General features: G+C 42.1%; 3 protein-coding genes across 12 annotated transcripts in view; 2 read left to right on the forward strand and 1 right to left on the reverse strand.

The window, feature by feature from the left end:
- LOC123997536 (myelin basic protein-like) overlaps positions 1-3,612 on the forward strand; it is a 51,980-nt gene extending 48,368 nt beyond the window's left edge. For all 3 annotated transcript variants that reach the window (XM_046301879.1, XM_046301882.1, XM_046301880.1), the window contains one exon: positions 3,314-3,612. In XM_046301879.1, the coding sequence (XP_046157835.1) occupies positions 3,314-3,612 (299 nt within the window). The remainder of the gene's footprint in view (positions 1-3,313) is intronic.
- LOC123997537 (myelin basic protein-like) lies at positions 3,567-19,983 on the forward strand. 6 transcript variants are annotated; one of them, XM_046301885.1, is made up of 7 exons: positions 3,704-3,838; positions 13,680-13,772; positions 14,096-14,122; positions 14,442-14,471; positions 15,684-15,767; positions 15,980-15,998; positions 18,377-19,983. In XM_046301885.1, the coding sequence occupies exons 1-6, from the start codon at positions 3,725-3,727 to the stop codon at positions 15,980-15,982; spliced, it is 351 nt and encodes a 116-aa protein (XP_046157841.1). In that variant the 5' UTR covers positions 3,704-3,724; the 3' UTR covers positions 15,983-15,998; positions 18,377-19,983. The 6 variants fall into 6 exon arrangements, with proteins under 6 accessions (XP_046157839.1, XP_046157841.1, XP_046157843.1 ...); XM_046301887.1 differs by having other exon boundaries at positions 15,693-15,767; XM_046301883.1 differs by lacking the exon at positions 15,980-15,998 and having other exon boundaries at positions 3,567-3,838.
- A 471-nt stretch (positions 19,984-20,454) lies between these two features.
- LOC123997534 (zinc finger protein 236-like) overlaps positions 20,455-24,046 on the reverse strand; it is a 108,669-nt gene continuing 105,077 nt past the window's right edge. For all 3 annotated transcript variants that reach the window (XM_046301877.1, XM_046301878.1, XM_046301876.1), the window contains one exon: positions 20,455-22,533. In XM_046301877.1, the coding sequence (XP_046157833.1) occupies positions 22,373-22,533 (161 nt within the window). In that variant the 3' untranslated portion in view covers positions 20,455-22,372. The remainder of the gene's footprint in view (positions 22,534-24,046) is intronic.

Genomic DNA, 24,046 nt, shown 5'->3' on the forward strand with positions numbered 1-24,046 from the left:
AAATGTTTCTTTGCTTTGGACCTGCTTCTGCCTGATTTTCTTTGACATTCCAGTACCACTTTATTAGTATATTATATTATAAAGTGATGTTTCTGACACAACTCACAGTGTCTCACAGCAATATGGGAAGCGTTAATGAAATGCAATCGTCCACAGGTTTTTAAAGGCGTCGTAGCCGTGCTCCACGCTCCTCTGAGCATATGACTAACAGCATTTCCTAGTAGAATATGGAGTTATATTAAGCTCCGTTATCTGTAGAGGGAACAGTGCGCTTAACTGATTTGGCAGGGAGAGTGTGTGAGGGAGACTATTTCATCAGCATTCAGCCCTGTTGATTGAATGACTGATGGTATGCGATTAAAGTGGAGACGGTGGCCCGGTGCAGACGTATTCTGAGGGCATCTGCAAGTAGTGGCTGAGCCTAATGGAGACAGAGTCCTGTTCAGGTCTCGGTCACAGTATTGCTGTCAGGGAACCAAAGACAAAGCATTAAAGGGGTATTCCACTTCAAAATCAAAGTCAGTCAGGTGTTTTTAGACCTTTTTTCAAAGCAGTCTAATGTCAAGATGACTATCTTTTATAAACTTTATTCATAACTATATTTTCTGACAATGCACGCATGTGGAATAGATGGGCAATGCAAAACTATACAATTGTACATTTGTTTGTGTTTAATTTTCAGAGGTGTTTCAATGTCAAAACACTCTGGGTTGTGCACACACATAGGTATACAGTTCCTGTCCCAGAGAGTGGGAGAAGGAATAGTGGATAAGACAGATTATTCAGTGTTTTTGTGTTTGCCAAGCATACAAGATACAAAGTGACTTGTCGTCATACTGTAAGTGCAGTGGGAAGTGCTAATCAGAACAATGCTATTTGATGGCAGTTGATGATGGAGGTGATGGTGTGAGATGACTCTGTAACATAACAGGGCCACTGCTGGGAGGAAATAAGTCTGAACAGTTTGCTCATATTGTGGAGCTGCTGGAGCACCGGAGCACAGGCACGGCTTTCATCATTTTATAACATCAAATCACTGTGTCTTAAAAGCACTGTCACAGCAGCACACACCTCAATCACATCTACTGGGAAAATATCTCTCTCCCTCATCCTCTCTCTCATTCTATCTCTCCCTCCTTTTCATACTATTTCCATGTATCCCTCTCCTTTTTTTCTTCTCTCCATTGTCTCTTTCTCCTGATCTGTCTTTTCTCTTTCCTTGCTCTTCTGGTCTCTCATATTTCATGTTGTGAGGTGTAGGGTCACAATTACAGTTGCCTTTCACCAAGGTGACAAGGGATGTTTGGTTCTGTGATTTTGTTCACTGGGAAAGTATCAAGGTCTTAGTGACTCCTAGAGAAATAAGAAAATACGTGCTGGTGGCGTCCTGGTTCCCCAATGGGCTTTGAGCTTCGGTTGAGACCAGCCGTCCTTCAATCCTTTCACAATCATATCTAAGAGCAATTTGTTTTAATAAGTAAATAGCTTCCGCTACAGAAAACCTGCTTTCATCTTAGATATTTAATTTCAGTGTCACCCGTTCAAGTGCCTGTGATTTTTGTCGTTGTAGCTGACTCGAGTAGTATGGCTCTACCTCCATGTACATCATTCAAACAACTGTAACAGCTTCGGCTTATGTGCTTTAATTGGACTCAGATCCACGATGTCCCTTTGGAAGATCGCTGATCCGGATTGTAATACGTCTCTTTGATCATAGAATCGGAACATCTGTCAGTAGATCCAGAACTTTGGTTCTCCAAATTGCAAGTTTTAGTTTTTAAAATTCTAAATGCAGTGATATTCTTCCATCTGAACTCCTTGTTGATCCATTCTGAGTCACTGGGGCGGCAGATAGCTTAGTGGTTAGAGCGTTGGGTCAGTAACAAAGGTTGCTGGATGGAATCCCTGAGCTGACAAGGTATAAATCTGTCATTCTGCCCCCTGAACAAGGCAGTTAACCCACTGTTCCCCAGGAAGGTCGTCACTGTAAATAAGAATTTGTTCTTAGCTGACTTGCCTAGTAAAAGGTTAATTATAAAAATAAAAAAAATACTGTTGAGGTCTTTCACAAACCCAATGATCTGCTCAAACCGGCTCAAACCAACGCCTGCCTTGCAGTTGCTCAGGCATCAGATAAGTGTCACTGTGAATCGGGTTGAAAGTCCATACTTATAGGAGTTATTTTAGTGACACTGGCCTCCTTGTCCCACATAAACAACTATGCGGCTCTGACAATAGACCACTGTTGAGGAAATATTAGCATGCAGATTCCACTGTTGTTTTTTTCTACCATTTCGTCCAGTATAGTGTTTGCATTGTTCTTCAGGGAGCGCTGCACTCCATGCCCTGTGCTCCGGGAGCTAGCTAGCATGGTGGCTTCTGTCAGAGGTAATAGTTAATGTTGTAGATCTCAGCATCACCCTAATGGCCATAGTGGAAAGCAAATGGAGAAAGTTGTGAATTAGCGTGTCAGCATTGGACATTTTAAATGACAAATGACTGACCTAGGGATATGAGTACCACCCTGAATCCCACTGCTGGACTGAAGCTAAGCAGGGTTGTACCTGGTCGGTCCATGAATGGGGAGACCAGATGCTGCTGGAAGTGGTGTTGGAGGGCCTGTAGGAGGCACTCCTTTCTCTGGTCTAAAAAAATATATTTCCCATTGCACCAGGGCAGTGATTGGGGACATTGCCCTGTGTAGGGGGCCGTCTTTCGAGTGGGATGTTAACCACGGTGTCCTAACTAAATTCCCAATCTGGCCCTCATACCATCGTGGCCACCTAATCATCCCAAGCCTCCAGTTGGCTCATTCATCCCCCTTCCTCTCCCTTGTAACTATTCCCCAGTCATTGCTGTAAATGAGAATGTGTTCTCAGTCAACATACCTGGTAAAATGATTCCCGTACTAGTACAGGAATGTGGAAAGTATGCCATTATCATTCCAAGAGAGCTATTGTGCTTGTGGTGGGGGTTTAGGGGATGATATGTGTGAGCTGTGTTACTTTTCTACAGTATTATAACTGTAAGGAACTTTTGCCATGGACTGAGGAGGAGACATTGTGAAACCGTTTTGATAGTCTGTAATGACCCTTGCTAACCATGTATGGTTTTCCCAGTTGCAGTAATCTCCTAGCTATGTATTTGATCTGTGTTCTAGATCTATTACAGGGCATGTCACTCAGGATCCCTTCTCTGTTGAGTTTCTCTGGCAGAAAGGGCAGGGTCTTGTCAAAGGGACTCATTGTGCAGGGCCCTTGTGCGCCATGCAGGCCCATGGTCCAATAGATAACCCTTGTTTGTTTCTGCGCAGGCCTGGATGAGGCAGATGTGAACCTGAACAATGGCTGCCCCTCTGAGAAGGCGGCGGCGGTGACTGACTCCACGGGCACTGAGGGGCCCAGCAGCTCCTGGAACGAGGCCAGCACAGCTGATGCTGACGATAGCGCCGTGCCACGCCCCCACCTGGTCCGCCTCTTCTCCCGAGATGCCCCGGGCCGCGAGGACAACACCTTCAAAGACCGCCCTTCTGAATCAGATGAGCTACAGACCATCCAAGAGCACAGCGGAGCGGGATCAGAGTGCGGTTCAGAGGATCAGGATCTAGACTAAGTTTGTTTCTTTGCTCTCCTTTCTCTCTCTTAATACCCCCTTCGCTCTTACCTGAGAGACAGAACGCCACTTACAGAGATACTAGCTGCACTACCCAACCCAAACCACTGACATGGCAACTGCAAGCTCCTCTGGACTGTCTAGCCTGGGAAGGAAAAAGAAGGCCCCTGGCCTTATGGATCAAATTGGGAACTTCTTTGGAGGGGACAAGAAGAGGAAGAGCAAGGTGAGGAAAGGAGAGAGATTTGTTTGAAAGATACACCTCTAATGTACCATGGTTCATTTTTGTGTTCAGCCTTAAGTTGAGTGACTGTCTGATTTGTGGTTTTGGCAGATTGTGAGCTGCAAGAAATTTGTCACAAGTTTTTGTTTCAATTTGCTACGATTTTACGTCTTTTTAGAAAATAAAAATCATGTGATCTACCAAAGTTTAAGACATTCACCTGAAATGTGCTTATTTGTGATTTAATGGCATTGAAAAGTTCATTTAGACACTGGATAACTGATATGGGTGTGGTTTGAGATTGGTGTAGCGCAAAGAGGCTTTGACTTAGTCTTTCGAATAATTGCTTTGTAATTGTTATTTTATCGTGGTACTATCATTAAAATTGTACATTTTATTTCAGCTAGAGCTTCAAAGCATCTGCGGTACTTATATGGTCATAAATATATCTAAAACTGGAGCCATTTTAAAGTTGTGTATCAGGTATTTTTAAGAGAGAATAATGATTCTGCTGATTTCATGGGGGAAATTTGAATAAATGTCAGCACCCTTCAATGTATTTTGGGAGAGACTGTTATGATTGTTAGGCTACCAATTTTCCTGATTTATTAGCTGTTTGCCATTTTAACTGTGGATGGTCCATAGTGGAGAACTATAACCTAAATGCCTTGCATGGACCTCTATCAGGTACCTCCATTGGGTACCTCCATCGGGTACCTCCATCGGGTGTCTTCGACTAGGATTCTCTCAGTCCTTCTTTACAAAGACAACTCTAGACCATAATATTGTACATAATCCAACATAAATAATATAATATACCATAGAATAGGAAAAAACATTTATCTACGCTAAACCTTATCCTATATGGGTTTGTGTAGGATTCAAGATGCTGCGTTGTGTAGTTGGAGAGCAGGTTCAGATAATATATGTAATTTAGCAGACGCTTTCATCCAAAGCGATTTACTGTCATGCGTGCATACATTTTAAGTATGGGTGGTCCCGGGAATTGAACCCACTATCCTGCCGTAGCAAGCACCACCTGGACCCAGATGTGTGTGGATAACTGTTGCGGTACAGTGAGAATAATGGAGCCCACATTGCCTTGTTTGTCTCTCTCTCTTGCTCTCTCTCGCTCTCTCTGTGACGTGCTAATTCTAAATCCCAAAGCCTCTCCTTGAGCTGGTGACAAGGGATGTACTGTAGATATAAATTGATATAACTAACCAGTGCACATTTCAGTCAGCTTGCCACTGTTTGTGTATCAGTTGTCAACTTTGGAAGCAGAGGAAAGTCTAACACACAACTTACTGTATATTACTACAGTTATGTGTTGAAGTTGGTACAGTGTATTGAAGAGAGAGTCCAACGCTGTTATGTTTTCCAGCTCTGTTTCAGTCCACTCTGGGGATTTGGGAGTTAGTTCCTCATTGGTTCAGAGAGGAGAATGGTAGTTTCAGATGATCATCCAATAGGTTGCAGAATGTGGTCTGACAGTCGAGCCTTATAACAACTTCAGAGAGGACAAAAATCTTATGACTTTTGCATATAATTAAATCCCAGTTTCAAAGTAATTTTAGTAGTAATTTTTTTCAGTTTCAGAATGATTTGGTTGTGGGCATTGTAGATCAGATTCTTTCACTTTTTCAACAACATTGAAATGTACTGCTGAAACAGTAGAATGAAAATGTCAGTGTTTTTGCCTGTCAAAATTGAATGAACATAATTATTGTAAAAAGAGGCAGTATTAGCTTGCTTTTTTAAAATCAATTTGTTTGAATGTCATTTTCACCGCTCTGCTCTTTCAGGAAATCGTTTTCTACATCAGAGCAGTTAGTTTATGATTAAAAGAAACATGGAAAATATGTTTTACCAAGGCCTTCAGATTTGTGATAAGTGTTTTTAATTTCAAGTATATGATACCTAACTCTGTTGTCTTGAGCATCATTTTGTTTCCTGCACTGATCAAAGTTTGAAAAAGGATTAAACAGGTTAAACATTTTTATTTATTCTTAAAGGTCCAATGTAGCCGTAAAAAAAAAACGAATATCAAATAATTTCTGGGTAGCAATCAAGTACCTGTGATTTTATTCATTTAAAATGGTAAAAAGAAACAAAAATAGCTTCTTAGCAAAGAGTCATTTCTCAAGCAAGAATTTAGCTAAAACTGTGTGGGAGTGGTTTGAGTGGGGCGGAGCAAACTAGCTGTTATTGGCAGAGGTCTGGAATGCTCTTTCTTATTGGTCTATTAACTAATTGCGGTCAATTAGTAATTAGTAAGTCTGGTAATCTCACCAAAACAGGCTTAAATATCAGGCTGTCATTTCAAACAGGTTTTAAACTAAAAGAGAATTGTCATAATTTTCACAATTTCACAGTATTATTCCAAACTCATGTGGAAATATACACTGAGTGTACAAAACATTAGGAACACATCCTTTGGGGGGTGGACTATTATTGATACACACGGGAAGCTGTTGAGCGTGAAAAACCCAGCAGCGTTACAGTTCCTGACGTACTCAAACTGGTGTGCCATGGCACCTACTTCCATATCCCGTTCAAATGCATTTCAATTTGTCTTGTCCATTCACCTTCTGAATGGCACACAATACTACAATCCACGTCTCAAGGCTTTAAAATCCTTCTTTAACCTGTCTCCTCCCCTTCGAGTGACACAAATAAGAGCAGGTGTTCCTAATGTTTGGTACACTCCGTGTATATAAAAAACAGGGACATCACATTTTTGACTGCACTGGGAATTATATTTTATAAAAAATAGTTTATAACAAAACATCAAATAGGTCTGATGTTTTCAATGCATGTTTTCCATAGAAACTCACCATTAGTGGCCATGTCCATTACAGTGTTGAAAGAATGCGACATTTGATGCCCACTGTATCAAATGTCGCTGTGTACTCTTGAGCATGTTCGAGTCATACATTTATAGTTGCTTTCAACTGGTATGGGAGCCTCATATTCATTATCTCCAGCACCAAACCAGTCTACACATGTAAAAACGGTGTGTTTCTATGATCTGTAGTTTAAAAAAAATAAGACTATAGGTCCTAAAAATATTCAACTCTTCTCATGGTCACAGGGTAGGATTAAAAAAAAATAAAAGTGATTATTGAAACCTGCATCGAGTCCCCATGTCACCTCATGCTGTTTGAAAATCACTGTTTTTAAAACGTTTGTCATTGGGTAGAACTTATTGACTTTATATTTGTTCCTAAACAACGTTGAAATGAGCAGTTTTCACATATGTAGGCACTGGTAGTGTGCTGGAGATAATGAAGTTGAAAAGTGGTAGAATTGCCCTTTTAACTTTTTTTTTACTGCAGTGGCTAAACCAGGGTCACAGTGTTTGTTGGGAGTCTTAAACACATTTTCTTTGACACAAAAGTATACACCTCACATTGTTATGGTCTTTAAAAAAACAAACAGAAGACCATCTGTCCCACGTCAGATATAGAGTTGAAATGTATTACATTTTGAGTTTGCGTCCCAATATTACATTTTATATACATCACTAAAGACTGAAATATAATAAAACCGTTTGACATAGACACCAGATTTGCCTCGTAATTTGATTTATTATTAATGATGAAATTCTGAAAATATGGATACCATGCCACCCATGACGCCACTACTGTAGGTCCTTTGACTGCAGGACAGGCCTACTGTTATTGACAGATATGAACGTTCACTATTGAGCCATTGATCCTTTTACAAACTAGAATTTGCTCTTTCTGTTCTTGTCTTGGTTTCACCTCTATTTTTTTGGGGGGTCTTTTCATTAGTTTACTCTGGTTTGAAACTAGTTCATGGGAATCTGCATGGTGATGTTGTATTTTTCTTTAAGATATCACCAAAAAACGAAGACAACTGGTTTAACCTCAGGAACTGAAGCCAATTTCTTACCTGTCAAAGCTGTTTGATAATCCCTATTATTCACAAAGGGGAAGACCTTATGAGACTAAATTGATGGATAAATGAGTGTCTATGTGCAGTCACCATGGAACTGAAACCCATGACAGGAAAATAAGCTAATTTTAAATATGGGGTCTATTGGGTAACTTTGTGAGAACTAGGACCCGATAGCCTGAGTTTTGCACTCGTCCTTGGACTGAGTACCATTCTGTTTGTGCCATCATGCCAAAAAATGTTTGCTTGACAAGGACTGGCATGATAGCAGAAGCAGACTGATACCCGGGCTAACTCAAACCCAGTGTCTTGGCCCAAAGCTTCTTAGAGCTGATCTCCTCTCGCCACCTCTCAGGTTCACTGGTGTCTTTTACAGAGACCTGGTTCAAATGCTATTTCAAATCATTTCAAATACTTCAGCTGCGCTTGATAGTGCTTGCCTGGCGCAATGGAACCAATAGAATAGTCGCCAATGTGCAAAACCTGGCCATCTGGAACTCTTGGCAGACTAAAGTAAATGTTGAAAGTATTTTAAAGTATTTGAACCCAGGCTTTGCTTTACCCTGTCAGGAACTGTGTGTGTGTGGGGGAGTATGTTTGATCCCAGGGTGGATCCATGGATCCCATTCGCTGATCTCTTTTGTAATGCTTTGAGATATCTAACCGATGCTTGTATTTCCTGTGAATTGTAATGACCGACATCGGCTCCTGACCTGATCCTGTTCTGAGCTTTTGGATAAATGGCTTGATTAAACTCTCTTAACAACACCCACCCTGAGCAGCGTTTTAGTTTTTTAGGCTTTTGTATTGTTGTTTTTATTATGTAATGTCATTTAAAAACCCTCCTCTGATGCAACAGGCGCAGTCACACCACAGAGAATGTTTGGAACGAAAAGCATAACTGGACACGATCACACTGATTTGAGCGTAGTGGTTATCGCTGATTTTCACATGGTATTATCTCAATCAGTGACGTTGACTGACAATTCCGTTTCGATCCGGTCTAGCTTGAGGAGAAACCTCTCCTGCTGGGTTGAGGTGGTCTATGCTAGGAATGGGTTATGGAGAACCTGGCCCAGTTGAAGAGGGAATGGAATGTTCATCGTCAAAACTATTCCCAATTGATTTGTCCTTTCACTTCTTGAGTGGGTAAGTCCACACTCTGTAGTAACGGCATACTTGTCTAGATGAGGCTGGGAGAAGTGTTGTGTAGACTTCATGGAATTACGAGGACGACTCTTAGCTCAGCTTTTATTAAGTAGCTTAAGGCCATGTAAAAATGATTGTTGTCATGCCAAACAGTCTGGCCTCACCTCGATCTCCACATCTGATCATTCTGTCATTGATGGGCACAGTGAGAAGTTAAGTCGTGTTTGACATGACAATGACCGTATGATTTGGCATGATGGCGTTACCAAATCTGGGAATTTTTCTTTTGGAAATCCGTCTTTAGTACTGTCTGCCTTATCACTTTTATTCACCTGAAAATGAGATTTCAGTCACATTTGTATTTGATGCTTTAAAAAAAATGGAAAGTCTTTTAAAATAATGGGTCTTTAATTGAACATCTTGGAAGGTTTATCAAGATCTAGTAAATCAGGATAAAACAACAGTGTTTATTTCTTGTTTTCATTTTGTATTCTGTTTAGCAAAGGGGCAAATGACGGCTATTTTCAAAATCAACCTGAATACAAAATGAAAACAAGAAAGCCTGTCTCACTTTGTCCATCTCACTTTTTGGAGACTTCCAGTTAAGTATTTTCATTCGTAACTGAATATGAATAAGGACTGGAATCTCCAATGAGATGCTACTCGTCATTGAATTCATTAGATGTGCCTCATGGTCAAAAATGAAAGAGTCAATCCTTCCTTGTTCTTATTTTTTTTTTAAATGTGTATATTTTACAAAATGTAAGACATTTATAGTGATGGCCAGAGTCAAGTTAGTGCAGTCTCATTTTGCATTTCTTCTAAAGTGTTCGTACTTGAGAGTGAAACAAGGGACAATGGAAAAATAACCTGAACTTCCTCTGAGCCCTACATTTATTTTGACATATAGTTGCCATTTTATTTATTCAGAGCTGAGGAGAACTGAGGAGTGTAGACCATACCTTCTATTAACTTACATTCACCTGGCACTGTAAGACAAGCAGGGTCTTACTAGACGTTCGGTCCAGTACCCATAGAAGAACCAGTTCAGCTATGGTTTAGTAGATTGTAAGTCCACAACTTTGTCTTACTGTTGTCAGTGTTAGGGAATGACCGAGAGCTCCACTGCTTTCTAATATGACACTTTTGTTGTAAACGGTCAAACCCCTTTGAGGTAGTTGTCCAATTCCTGCTAGCTTCTCCTAAATAGTTGGAGAAGTTGCAGCACAGAGACAACTGAAGAGGTGATCTGGCAGAAAGTCTGTCCTCCTGAGACTACCAACTGTCAAGTGGATTTCACTCCAAAGGAGTCCGTCGGTGGCGAGTGGACCTGCAACCCGGTGAGTCTTATTAATCAATCGCCGACTTGTCTGTCATGACGCTGACGGACATTGATCTTTTGTGATCAATCAAGACCCAAGTCAAATGTAAAGCTGTGATGGGATTGAGAAGGAAGCATGCACTGTATATTAATAATTGTAACGTATGGTGCGTGGATGTTTCACCTATTGTGGGTAAGACCTATTCATTTGACAGTGGGCGGTTTGTGATTTGTGTGTGTCCACAATGACTCACACACTGTCTCAATAGGATAGGATGTAGTGATCACTATGTGGCCTTCCTATCCTCCTGCTCCTTCATAAATAATTCATTATTACAATGAATTTATTCTGGAATAAATTATTGACCGTGGTCCATTTTTGAAGGAGTCAGCATCTGTCAAGGTTTGACCTGCACCTCTGAGGAGAGAGGTTTAACACTAATTAAATCCTCAGGGAGGTGTCCTATGAGTCCTGAATAGTCTCTCGACCTGGGTTTTGGTGACCTTGTTCTTCACTGCAGGAAACTTTTGGTTACACTTTATTTGACACGTCACTATGACATTAACATGAAGGTGTAAATCTGGTGTCAAACCCATTCACGGCTGCGGTTATAACGTATGACTGTTGTCATGATAGAGGTAACGTTTGGCTTTATGACTGTACTGGCCTAATGCCCCTGGATAACAGCCTCTATGTCAGAGGTGAAACTTAAGTGTTGCCGAACTTTCTCTACGCTGGCTGGGCTGCCACACTAGCAGCTAGCTGAGTTTAGAAATGATGAACGGACGTCCACTGCTATGTAAATCCATTCACTTATGTTGAGGATGAAATGGGCTTTGTAGCTTTATGAAAGTTGGATGACAGTGAGGCATTTTTATAGTTTTTCTTTTCCGCTGTGGAACGAGCTCCTTTGTGAAATCTGAATTGTGGGTAAATAACAATGCACTTCCGTGCCAGGAACACACACTTATCTCTCATACTCTTCAAACATCAAACCGAGAGAGAACATTCCTCCCTCCCGACACAATAATCCCCCGCTCGGCACTATCCTGAAAGGACTCTCCTTGCGTCAGAATGCCGTTGTCCTTTGAACACTCCTCGTGTTGGAAAATCAAAACCGATACTGACAACGTCCATTGCAAGATCATTCAGTAAAGGACATGTGAAGATCGTAACTGAATATTGTGATCCTTCTTTACAAATATATCAAACGGATTCTAAATTCAGAATTTAATCGTTCAATGTCTCTCTCGCTCTAACTTCTCTCCCTCCACTTTCGGACTCAACTTTCTCTTCCTAACTCTCTCTCAGGCTACTCGATCTCTGGACCTGTATTTAATGGGAACATAAGTGGAACGTCTGTGTGTAGTACCTGACTTTGATGTGACCTCAAGTCAATGTTCAATGTTCAAAATAAATCATTCCTAATCAACTGCAGGACCGGGTTCTGCAATGGCAATCAGTACTGAACCCCTAGCAGTCCATCCCAAACGACACCCTATTCCCTATACAGTACACTACTTTTTGATGGGCATTGGTCAAAAGTAGCGCACTATATAGGGAATAGGGTGCCATTTGGGACGTAATTCCCCCAGTTGTCTCCATTTTGGTGACAGAGCTGCTGGAACACACAAAGAATAACCGTTGAGTCATCCAGTCGCAGCTGCGAGGCAGATCAGTTCTTCACAACAACCACAAGTGGTGAGATTAATTCACCTGTACCAACTCCAGCACAAACACAATGAGCATTTGGTTTGGTTGAAAACAACTTATTTTCCACGTCTTTTCAACTTCTTTTGCTCATAGGGAACAAACTGACCGACCAACAACCATGCTACCTGGCTATTCTACTGAGCATCTTCTGTATTCATAAATGTGTTGGATATTATCATCCAATTCCAATAGTTTGATAGATTTTAAATTCCCTCTGGTCCTCCGGGTTAGAGGACCCGGGGCTAAGAACAAACACATGTTCTATGTTAATGTGTTTATTTCCTGAGGTCATTTTCTGCTTGAGTCTGCATCCATCCAGCCATCTATCCATCCATATATGGGTTGAAAAGACAGTGAATGAAATGCAAGTGGAAGCACTAATGAGTGTATTATATTGTGAATGATGTACAGGGGTGAAAGTTTGCCTTCTCATTTTGGTGAAGTTCTTTCATGGGGATAATCGCAGTGATTCAGTGAGAGCCTCAGCCTCTCCAGTCTCTTCACTCGCTGACATGAATGGGGGCATAAAGGCCCCCTCGCTCTCACTCCACAAAATACCACAGAGAGAGAGAGGCACTCATTAGGATGAAATGGGTTTCACTATATCAAAGGATGTTATTCACAAACACACCCCTAAATAGCCGACTGGGAATAATCAGGGTTATTATTGAGAAAATGACAATGAATCATTGCAGATTCACGCCATTTTAATTAAGGTCCCAGTTGTGTGTGTCTAGAAAGTACATGTTAGAGCCTATTGTGAGAGAGGGGGGGGGGGGGGCTATTTATTCAAGTTCAGGAGAATGAGACAGAGCTAATTTTGCATTCATCCCTATCCAATCCTCTAAAGGTTTATTTGTCTGAAGTACTTAATTGTATTGATTTCTACTTAACTTCCCCCTCAACAGCATTTAGTGTTGATATTTATCACACTTTGCAAAGATCCAAAACATTTCTTACTGACTGTATTAATTAATTTATAATTCCTTCATCCAGTTAGTTTTTAATCACTTGTTTTCAGTTTGAATGAGTTTTGGATGGGCGTTATCTGTGTACGCCTACGTGAGTCTGCTGTGAATGACTCAGAGAGCTTGTCTCAGGTCCTCTGTGATGTAAGAGCTCCCCAGGTAGTCCATCCAGCTGAAGAGGAAGCCGTTCTACAGCCCCAGAAAATGTGCTCCAGCATCCCTGGTGTTTGGCAATATACCACCAGCTGTTTCCAATTCTAACACCTTTCAGGAGCTGGAGAGTGGAGGCAGAGTAGAGCCTGGTCTGGTTCAGGGAGCACACTTTCTTGTTAGGTTGTTGGGCTATATGTATTCCCGCTGTGCCTTTATAACGTTCTTCCATCCCTCCCTCCCTCCTTTCCTTCTTCCCTCCCTCCCTCCTTTCCTTCTTCCCTCCCTCCCTCCTTTCCTTCTTCCCTCCCTCCCTCCTTTCCTTCTTCCATCCCTCCCTCCTTTCCTTCTTCCCTCCCTCCCTCCTTTCCTTCTTCCCTCCCTCCCTCCTTTCCTTCTTCCATCCCTCCCTCCTTTCCTTCTTCCATCCCTCCCTCCTTTCCTTCCATCCCTCCCTCCTTTCCTTCTTCCATCCCTCCCTCCTTTCCTTCTTCCATCCCTCCCTCCTTTCCTTCTTCCATCCCTCCCTCCTTTCCTTCTTCCATCCCTCCCTCCTTTCCTTCTTCCATCCCTCCCTCCTTCCATCCCGCCCTCCTTTCCTTCTTCCATCCTTCCCTCCAGGGTTCCTTCCGTGGCCTGTCCTCTCCTGCCAGACCTGCCAAGGCAGCCCCTAAGGGAGGGGAGAATGCTGTTGTCCGCCTCTTCAGAACGATCGTGAGTCACCCCAATTGCATAGTTTGCCTACTATTGTTGATGTTTGACTTGTTGATATGAGGGCGGCAGGTTGTCTACCAGTCAAGAGCAGGTAGCCTAGTGGTTAAGAGCAGGTAGCCTAGTGGTATAAATAACTTTAGGCCAGTTAACGAAAGGTCACTGGTTCGAATCCCTGAGCCAACGAGGTGAAAAATCTGTTGATGTGCCCTTGATCAAGGAACTTAACCCTAATTGATCCTGTAAATCGCTCTGGATAAGAGTGTCTGCTGAATGACTCAAATGTAATTGTGTTTCTAAAGGTCTGTGTCACTCTCTCCCCTCAGGTGTCCCCTGCCCCTCCTAAGTCTAGGGTGAGCCCCATTTACCTTACTCTTTGTCATTATTGTCCAATTGAGGAGTTGGTTGTTTTAGTCTTTGGATGTGATTGTGTATTTGGCTTTGTTAACCTATGATGTCACTGAATGTCATGCACTGTAATGTCACTGAATCTGTGCTCTCTCTGATGACGCGAGCGTCTGCCTTACTCTGCTATGCTCGACCCTGGATGTGGACTCCTCTTCTTGATGCCTTTGCTCTGAGTAAGACCTGAGTGTTTAACTTTCCTTCCCTCACCCCTGTGTCTCACCCCTGTCTGTTCCCTGTCTCTGTCTCTTACATGTCCTTGTCCAGTGGACGGCAATGACTGCGAAACTAGGCCTGGTACGTGGTTAAACGCTACAGCTAAAGAAAGCTAAGAGGAAAATCCCAGGCCGTTCCTTAAACAGTATATTCTGTAGCTATTTTAAGGCTTGAGAGCTTGTTCTAATCCAAGCGTACATGCATAACGCCCTCATCAGTTTTTCTCTTTTATTAAATAATGTTTTGAGTGGTTTTGTTTGGCAAGCTCTCCGCCTCCGGCTCAATTGAATATCCAGTTCTTTATTTGCTGAAGTCGTTTTTCCCTTTTCGGTATGATAACCAGCAACTTAATCCTGCTTTTCCTTATTCGCCCTGCTGAATTTTAAGTCTTGTCCTCTTCTCTTGTGCGTGTGTGTCTGTGTGTGTGTGTGTGTGTGTGTCAGTGGTGGCTGCTGAGGGGAGGACGGCTCATAGTAATGCCTGGAATGGATTCAATGGAATTGTATCAACTGCATGGAAACCGTTTGATACCATTCCATTGACTCCTTTCCAGCTATTATTATGAGCCGTCCTCCCCTCAGAAGCCACCACTGGTGTGTGTGTGTTGTGGATGTTATGAGTCACACACAACAGCTAACACTGTGTGGGGGTAAAATAACAGAGTGATAAGGGATGAGACCTTTTAAAGCTCTTCTCTGAGGTAAGGGATCTTTAAATAACCCTTTGAAGTTTCCCTCCCCACCTTTAATTCACCCTCATGCATGTTTATTGTGAACAGTTCTCAGTCTATTCCCCCTGTGAGAGTCAGAGCAGCCACCGATCCGCTGTTACTGAGAGTGCATTTTCCCACCTTTTGATTTAGAAAGCGAAACACTTCCACTTCGAGTGATTTGCTCCACTGCTTCAATGCCACCGCAAAAGGAGCCACTTTTTGATCTAGGCTGGTTCCACAATACTGCATGTAAAATTTCACTCCGTGATGCGCGTCACTGACTCAATAGCCATCTCTTCTATAACCTCGTCACCTGCTGGCTTTCAATTGAGCTCGGAGACGAGGCTATTTGCTTCTGTTGTTTTCGCGCAACATGATATTATCAGAAAACCTGGTTTTGTATTAAACGGCCGTGCAATACCCACGTAAGATATGCACATATGATGTCGCCTTTTAGCCTGGAATCAGTCAATCATTTAGATGAACAAAGACAGAGATGCAAAAGCACACACTGGGCCACCATGATTAGGTGACAACAACAGTTTCCCCTGGTGTCTTACCTCACTCCTGCTCTCTTCCAGGCGTCTCAGAAGTCAACAGGACCCGCTAAGGCAAAGAAGGCCGGTGCAGGAGACAGCGGAACCCTGTCCAAGATCTTCAAAATGGTAAACTAAAAAAACAAAAGCCATTTTTAAGTGACAAAAACGCTCTAATCTGCCTTTGACATTAACATAAAAAAAGGGAATATCCCATTATATAATTCCCTTTGTATGTTATTGAAACGAATTCCAGAATGTGCGCTTGATTAAACAGATGGGATCTCTTTCTCTTTTATTCTTCCCTCCTGTCTCTCTCTCTTCTTCTTCTTTCACCTCAGTGATGATACCCAGCACTCAGTGAGTAACAGATGAGTCACGAGCGGCAATATATATGTACTGTTAATTGCTATTATGAATTTATTCAACGTTGATACGCTAAGGTGTCACCTTCCATTGCCTATCTTACCGCCAGCAGAATAACTGCACCTTGAGACAGCCTCTAGACAGTGATAATTACAGTGTCTGGCTGATGCTACAGGCTTCATTGCATTAAAGAGTGCAGTTTGACGTCAAAGGTAGTGCTATTTTTGGCTTGGATATGGACATGTAGCGCCTAACATAATTGGCTGCTTACTCGCAGACGGTGACCTTGCACCTGTGGGCCTACACCTGGCTGTGTAATGAATGGATTAGAAACAAGCTTTCGGAATAGTAGCCCTGCTAACTCTTAATGGCTGTTCTAGGAGCTGTGCTAACTGCAATCGGATATGCTTAGCAATTACAATTGTGCCATGTGGTAGCTTTGCTTACTTTGCCGATGGCTTACGCGACTGCATACACACCATAAGGTAAGCCAAGCTATTATGGAAGCAGTGCCGTTCATTCTTTCTACAACTAGGATATTGCACTTTTCATTACATTGACCATCTGGTTCATGCATGTGTGTACCAAGTACACTATATACGATACTGGGATGTATTACTACACAGGCAGACTTATACAAGAGGTTTTTCTCCGACCTAGTAAGCCACACACAAAGGCGAGGCAGACACACTTATGTGCACTTGAGTGAACATTTCCAGACTTTTCAAGGAGCAGCATAGTACCCCGATGTGTTCCTCTCAAACAGACGACTGAGGTGTTTGAACAGAGAGTATACCCTCCGTATGAGATTTGAGGTATTTGTTGTTACAATCGGCAGCATCCACTATTGACAGACTCTCCCCGTTTATTCCAGGCCATGTTTCTCCCTCTGCTCCTGCAGTAGTGCGACAGGCTCTGAACTGGAGCACATATTGAAGCAGTGCATCCACTTACTGTAATAAGCTGTCAGCAACAGCTGACACGCTCCCTAACAGTAGAGAGGGAACATGTGCATTGTTGAGCAATGGCACGCTGCCCGTCTCTCTCCTTCTCTCTCTAGCTCAGTCTCTTGCCTGTCTTTGTCCATCTTCTGTCTCTACTGTGTCTCTCTCGGCCTCTCTTTTGGTCTCTGCCTCTCTCTCTCTCTCTCTCTCTCCTTCTCTCACGCTCTTCGCTGATCTTTCTCACCTCTCACTCTGCCGATAGACTCACGTTCTCCTGTGAGTATTGACTCGGAGAGCTCCTGCATTCTGAGAGGCTGTTTGTCTCTCCTTGCGTTATCCATGGCATGGTGAATGCTAATCTCTAGGACATGCTCTGGAGGTCTCTGGCAGTTTTAATTATCCAGTCTGGCCCAAGCTTCAGATACAGTTATTTTAATTAGGCAGAATTGGGCACAGGGAGCATATGTTCCCGTAGGTACAGTCAGCGCACTCACAGTGGGTGTGTTGATTAGCAAGGCAACCAAGCACAGTCATCTTCAGCATACCCTACAGAAGGCCTACTTTGATTTTTTGTTTTTGAGTATCTGTATATGTTCACGTGCCCCCTGCATGGTGTCTTTGCTAGTTGGACTATGTGGCCTTACGATAACTAAAAGATGACGAAGACGATCAAAATCTACAAATGGGTGGGTAAAATAGACCACCAAATCTTCTCTTCTTAGTTTCCCCACAATCTCTCTGCCTAATTGGCGTTAAGCTAAAGCCACCATCTCTAGCGCTTCTGATTCCTCTATCTTGAATCGTTATCTGGGGACGGACTTTTATTTCAAATGTTCATTTGTGTGCTGTTTTCCATTCTCAAGTTCTGTTACTGCTTTCTAATTAGTCTGTTTCGAACCGATAATGATTTTAAGCTCAAATTGCTGTAAGAATGGCTCAGAGCTTGGCCCGTTTCCTCCCATCTCCTTTTGTTTTAGGAGATTTAAAGGCTTTGTACGTTATGGATTATATTCATTCCAATAGTTCTCCGTAAAGAATTGTCTCATTTGTATAATCTTTGTTCCAATCCTCCCCTCTTTCTCCTAGTTTTATATCCCCACGAGAAAATGCACAATCTATTCTTAGGGAATGCGCTTGGTACAACACGTCATTGATCAGTTTTGGCAACAACATGCACATTTGAACTGGGAGATGTTTCTTTTTAAGGCATAGCTGAGAATTCACAAAACAAACAATTCTGATAATACCTAGAACTCACCCACTTATTTTAACCAAACAAAAGTACACAATGCTCAAGGCCACATAGACTGTATGACAATATACAGCTGGACATTTGTGTCCTAATGAGCACATCCCTTTAGTGAGCATCATTAGCGAATGACAAAAACAGTCCATTTCCTGATTATTTCGTCTCTCACTCTCTTGCAGGGCACAAGCCGGACTGGGTCTCTACCCAAAAAATGAGGTCCCCTTTCAAGAGCACAAAGGCAGATGTCAAGAAAAGGGACGCAAGTGGAGGAAAACAAAGAAGATACAAGAACAGATCTTTGTCGACTCACACACCTCTTCTCCCTGCTTTTATAACACTTTCATTTTATAACTCAAATGTCTCCCCCACCGCACCCGGCTGGTAGATATAGCGACACAATCTGTGCCTCCCCCCACCCCGCCCCTGCTCCACCCTCCTGTGCAACCATCTTGGATGTGAACTGTTGCTGAAGTCATCCGGACCCCCTCTTACAGCCTAAAGGACCCCAGCTTTACAGTATCTGTGTCATTTCTATTTCTCTGTCTGTCTGTCTGTCTGTCTGTGTGTCTGTATAGTCGTTTAACAAGGCTGGCTAACTGGACCAGACCTGGCTGAAGTAGCTTAGGTCCAATTGACCTGGCCCTGACCGCTTGTGGTTGTGAAAGTATGACCAGGTCTGGTTCTGGTTCAGAAACGAGTGATTATCTGTCGTGTCATGCTCGTCTTTGCCCCCCCCCCCCCACACACACACTCTTCCATTTCTGTACATCCTGACATGAATTCATAGCTAAGCATCATCTTACTCAGTTGGTCATGTGTTTGTATGTCTCCCCTCCTGTATCATCAGTGTAAGTGTCCTGTCTTAAGTGTTGCTGTCTTTCCATGTTTTTACATTAGGGTCTATGGCTGGCTGTGATCTTCGGTGGTAAAATGACATCGAGCTACTGAAAGCTGTTAACCTACTAAAAGTCTCTTGTCTGTAGTATCCACTGAATTGTAGACGTCAATGGATGATATCATTTCTAATGTTGTTTTCATTTGATTTCCAGTACATGTAGATTGATTAAGACACTAATGGGAGTTTCCCCATCCAGACACAACTGGGATTCGTCTAAAGTGCACTGTTTTGACCGTTGAAAAGCCAGACACTGACTGCTCTGAAACCAAGCTCACGCTGGACCTGCTACAAAGCATGGCATTTCCAACGGGGGGACAGATTCAGACCCTTCCCCCATTAGTGTAGTCTAGATTCTGTAGTCTTCTGTCTTAAGTATCTCTTGCTTTATATATCTATCAAAGCACTGCACACAATATGAATACAAAAACAGCTAGCTAAGCAATGCCATTTCTGACTGCCAAAAACAATGTGGTGTGTTTACTCTTGTGTGGATATTAAAAGACCAACACTGTCATAAAGGTGCTCGTTATTTAACCGTGTAAAAGCATAAACGTTATTTAAAAAAAAAGATGCATGGATATAGAGGACGTGGAGTTTGTCGACCAAGGCACGAACGACATAAACTGCGTATTACTGTCCAATACCCCCCACACCAGTGTCTTTCCTCAATTTGTTTAAAAACAAACGTGTGTCATCTGTAGCATTAATCTGCCTGCCCCCGTCGCCCCTCCCCCATGTCTTAAAGTGTGCGCGCGTTTTTGTATGGGTCCTGTGAATGAATGTAAATTAAACTCTTGAGACCCTCATTGTTGTATCTGTAATAAAAAAAATGTACGATCAGCCACTTAACTAGAAGAAATAAAGCAATTAAAAATCATAAAACCGTTATGGGTCTCCGGTTGTGTTTAAAAGTAGTGTACACAGATGAGGTAACTTGCAGATGTAAGGTACAAGAAGTGATGAAACATTCAACACTATCTTTATTAAGGTCAGGTCATTTGAAGCAGACTCATAAGAGCTGCATCTCACTCCTGGTTCCGAGAGTAATTGTGTTTGCATAATCAAGGAAAGGAACGTAATAATGCCTCAATGTGGGGGAAGCCACATTTGAATTTATAGAAGTTGAAAGTAGTCATGCTTTTTCCATATGCTGTGAAAGTTTAATAACTCTGGGACTAATGAAAGAGGGACAGAAATGGGTTTTGACAATAGATTTTTCATGTGCCTTTCACTTCCCTTTTCTAGATACAAGGTATTGACGCAGAGACATACTGAGATCTTCACTTATTACAGACAGTCAAACAGATTAAATGTAATCAACTTCACACATGATTTCTAAAACAATTGGCACACATTAAATCTGTAAAAAAATGAATGGTTTTATTAATTAAATACTTTAACATTACAAAATAACAAAAACACTTAACAGCTTATAGTCTGTAAACTGGTTCAGCAATTGACAAAAAATGTATTGTTCACAACCAATTTGATACGGAATCCAAAAATATATGCAATCTTTCATACACTATTTACATTGCAAAATAAAATAGATTACAAAATGGCTGTGCATAAGCTTACAACTAAATTACAATTTAATGCAACACATTGTGAATGTGGAGAGTCAACCCCTGAAGCCCTCATACAGCAGCCAATAACAGTGGTATCACAGGTCATCATCATTGTCAAAATTACAGGCATAACATTTAAGAAGAGAGGGATCAAATCCACACCAAAACCAAGGTTTAAATACTATTCAAAATCATTATGCTTGATCGAGCTTGCCAGGCACAATGAAACCTATAGAGTAGTCATGTGCAAAATTGCATTCTGCAAACCCACCCATCTGGCACTCCAGGCAGACTAAAGCGAATGATTTCAAAGAGTAGCGTATTTGAACCCAGGTCTGATCCATATGAATGACCCGTAGCACTTTATAGTCTCACCATTCAAGGCTACCTTTAACTTTATGGCCAAAAAATTCACCAAAAACAAACCCTTTAGCTTGCCTTTTAGAAAAGGGTATAGGAGAAATATGCAAAAAAAATCATGTGAATTTAAAAAGAAATAGATTTTTCTGGTAAACTGCACTCCAATGTGTGTGCCTGTTAAAGCACAGCTCAATTGTCAAACAGTTAATGGAGCAGCCCCAGGAGCACGGGAGAGATGGAGTTGCCCGTTATATGCTAAGTGTAGATCTGAAATGATTGGATAGGAATAAGCAATAAGACTAACGTTTCATCCAGCCTTTCAGCGGGCAAGGTGAAGTTCTCACACTATTGCTTATACCTAGTATGTAATAGGTAATATGAAGCAGTTTGTGACTGACGACTGCTGACGTAAAAAAAAAGGCATAAAAAAAAACATTATATTGATTGACTTATGGACTGCGGATCTACAGGGGTGCCTAGAGAGGGTAGGATCTGTTTGTGGATGGGGCTTGTGAGTGGTTATACTACTCTACAGGGAGACATGAACCAGTACCGCAGGACTGACAGTGCAGCCATGTAGATCTATAGTGTTTACTCCTCTTATTGGCAAACAGAGTAAACAACAGTCTAGGAACAAACCGCCGGTAGCCTACCTCAGCTTGCTACAGCCCCGACCGGTGAACTGTACTGGGAGGTCAGCGTCTTGATTACCAAATGGCTTATTGACTAAAACGTCTCATAAGGGACTCTTACTAATGAGATTCAGAGCGCAGGCTGATTCAGCAATTTAAGTACCAGTTCTCTGCCTTTAAAGGGACAATCCGCAGTTCAAACAATAACAAAAGAGGGCACCCCGCCATTGATCTGGTAAATAGCTGAGGGATGGGGCAGGAAAAATGTAACCACTCTCAAATTCATGAAACAGAGCTATGGATGCCAGGACGAAACAACCATGATATCAAAAGGATAGTTAACCATAAAATGTTTCTTTACAATTGCTTATTTATTTTAATTAAATTTTGTAGCAATCACAGATTGCCCCTTTAATGCATATCTGAGGACAAGAGAAAAAGGCAGAAATAGCTGCTGCTAAGCCAATGTGTGTAGGTACAGCCGCACACGCTTTCTGTTTTCGATTGGCAACATCTCCGTGGGTATGCTTTAGAAAAAGTGCAGAACTGTCCAACTCAATTAAAAAGCTGTTGGTGGTGGTGGGGGGGTGATCTGAGTGCTGTTTTTCCACACCTACTTAGTAGTAAAATCAGTGCTTTGTATCATCAGTGCAGACTCCTGGTAAAGAGTCTATGCTGGGATGAACAGGGATAGTAAATTAAATTCTGAGTTGGGATCTAAGGGAAGACATTGGGAATGCCACAGTGCCAGTCTCCAGAAGACTCCTGGACAACCTCTTCCATGTCATTCAACTCAGGAGGGACATCCACTTCAGTCCCTGTCCCCTGCTCCAAAGTCATCTCCTGGGTCCGATCGAGACCTGTGTCCAAGAGAAAGACTGAGAGACAGACAGAGACACACAGAAAGAGAGAGGGAGAGAGAGAGTAAGAAAGAGAAGAGAATGAAAGAGAGGACAGAGTGAGAGGGACAAAGTTACTCATGAACATTGCTGTTAAGACTGGAGAAAGAGTGTCAAGGGAGTCTCAGAGTTTAAGAATGAAACAAAAATACAGTACAACACACAATACATTTATCACCTGTGAAGTAAGTTAGAGGAAGGGGTGAGTGACAGGTGGAAGTTTACCAGAGCTCTTTCTCAACTGTAAAAAGAAAATCCTCGCCTTTCGATGCATTGATCTGGAAGAATTGACAAGGTGACAATGAGTCAGCCTGAGGAGGACGAGTTACCTTCAGCCATATTGTTTTCCCCAAACTGTGCAGATGAGGAGGTGGTGAGGACAGACGTTTTAAGCAGTCGAGACAGAGCCTTTGTGTCCGTGATCCATCAATAGACATGAGAGTTAGTTCAGCAGAGGACATTTCCTTTGTACTAACCATCAAACGTTTAAATGGAGGTATACAGAACCAAATAGGCACAAACGGGAGAGTGCGTCACAGCAAGGGTCCATAATTAATCCCATTCTATCTATTGAAAGAACTCACTTCATTTTACTGTCTCTCTCTGACGCTCTCAATAAAAGAGCTATTGTGAATCATCCAAACACATGTCTGCAGGTGAACGTTTGTTAGATATCGCCTTGGAATGTTTTGTTGTTGCTAGCCTTCTCCTATAAAGACGGACTCTCGCACTCACCCCCCACATACACAGACAGTGCCTGGATACAGCCCTTAGCCATGGTATATTGGCCATATACCACAAACCCCCAAGGTGCCTTATTGCCATTAAAAACTGGTAACCAACTTAATTAGAGCAGTAAAAATACATGTTTTGTCGTACCTGTGGTACACGGATTGGTAAACCAAGGCTGTCAGCCAATCAGCATTCAGGGCTCGAACCACCCAGTTTATAATGAGGATTAATCAATTAGCATGTCAAATGAAATGCACAATAATCCTGTGAAAAAGAGCCCTGTTCACATATTTACCATGGAATAGGAAATGCTATATATCACAAAAAGTTAGTGACAGGGTTGCGATATTTCAGATCGATCTAACACCAACAACCAACACAATAATCCATTGAAAATGCCAAATTCTTTTCAAACGTTTGCCACCGCAATATGCTTCACAGTGGGGGTGAGGTACTTTTCTGCATGGCTATCTTTCTGTCTACGCCAAACCCACCTCCGGTGATTGTTTCCAAAAAGCTAAATTTTGCTCTCATCTGACCATAGAACCCGGTCCCATTGAAAGTTCCAGTAACGTTTGGCAAACTCTAGGCGCTTGAGTTTGTTGTTTGATGACAGCAAGGTTTTTTTTATGGCAACCCTCCCACACAACTTGTGGTTATGTAGTTGGAGTTTTGGAGACTTTCAGACCCCAAGACCCAACTAACGTCTGCAATTCTCCAGCCGTGATCCTTGGAGATTTTTTGGGCACTCGAACCATCC

The sequence above is a fragment of the Oncorhynchus gorbuscha genome, linkage group LG15 (assembly GCF_021184085.1).
Source record: "Oncorhynchus gorbuscha isolate QuinsamMale2020 ecotype Even-year linkage group LG15, OgorEven_v1.0, whole genome shotgun sequence".
In the NCBI taxonomy this organism is placed as follows: Eukaryota; Metazoa; Chordata; class Actinopteri; order Salmoniformes; family Salmonidae; genus Oncorhynchus; species Oncorhynchus gorbuscha.

Excerpts from the sequence above, each read along its gene's own strand:
- LOC123997537 (XM_046301883.1), top strand. The coding sequence starts at position 3,725 with ATGGCAACTGCAAGCTCCTCTGGACTGTCTAGCCTGGGAAGGAAAAAG. Across the intron at positions 14,123-14,441 it reads CTGCCCCTCCTAAGTCTAGG|TGGACGGCAATGACTGCGAA; the intron begins GTGAGCCCCATT and ends GTCCTTGTCCAG. Across the intron at positions 15,768-18,376 it reads TGTCCAAGATCTTCAAAATG|GGCACAAGCCGGACTGGGTC; the intron begins GTAAACTAAAAA and ends ACTCTCTTGCAG.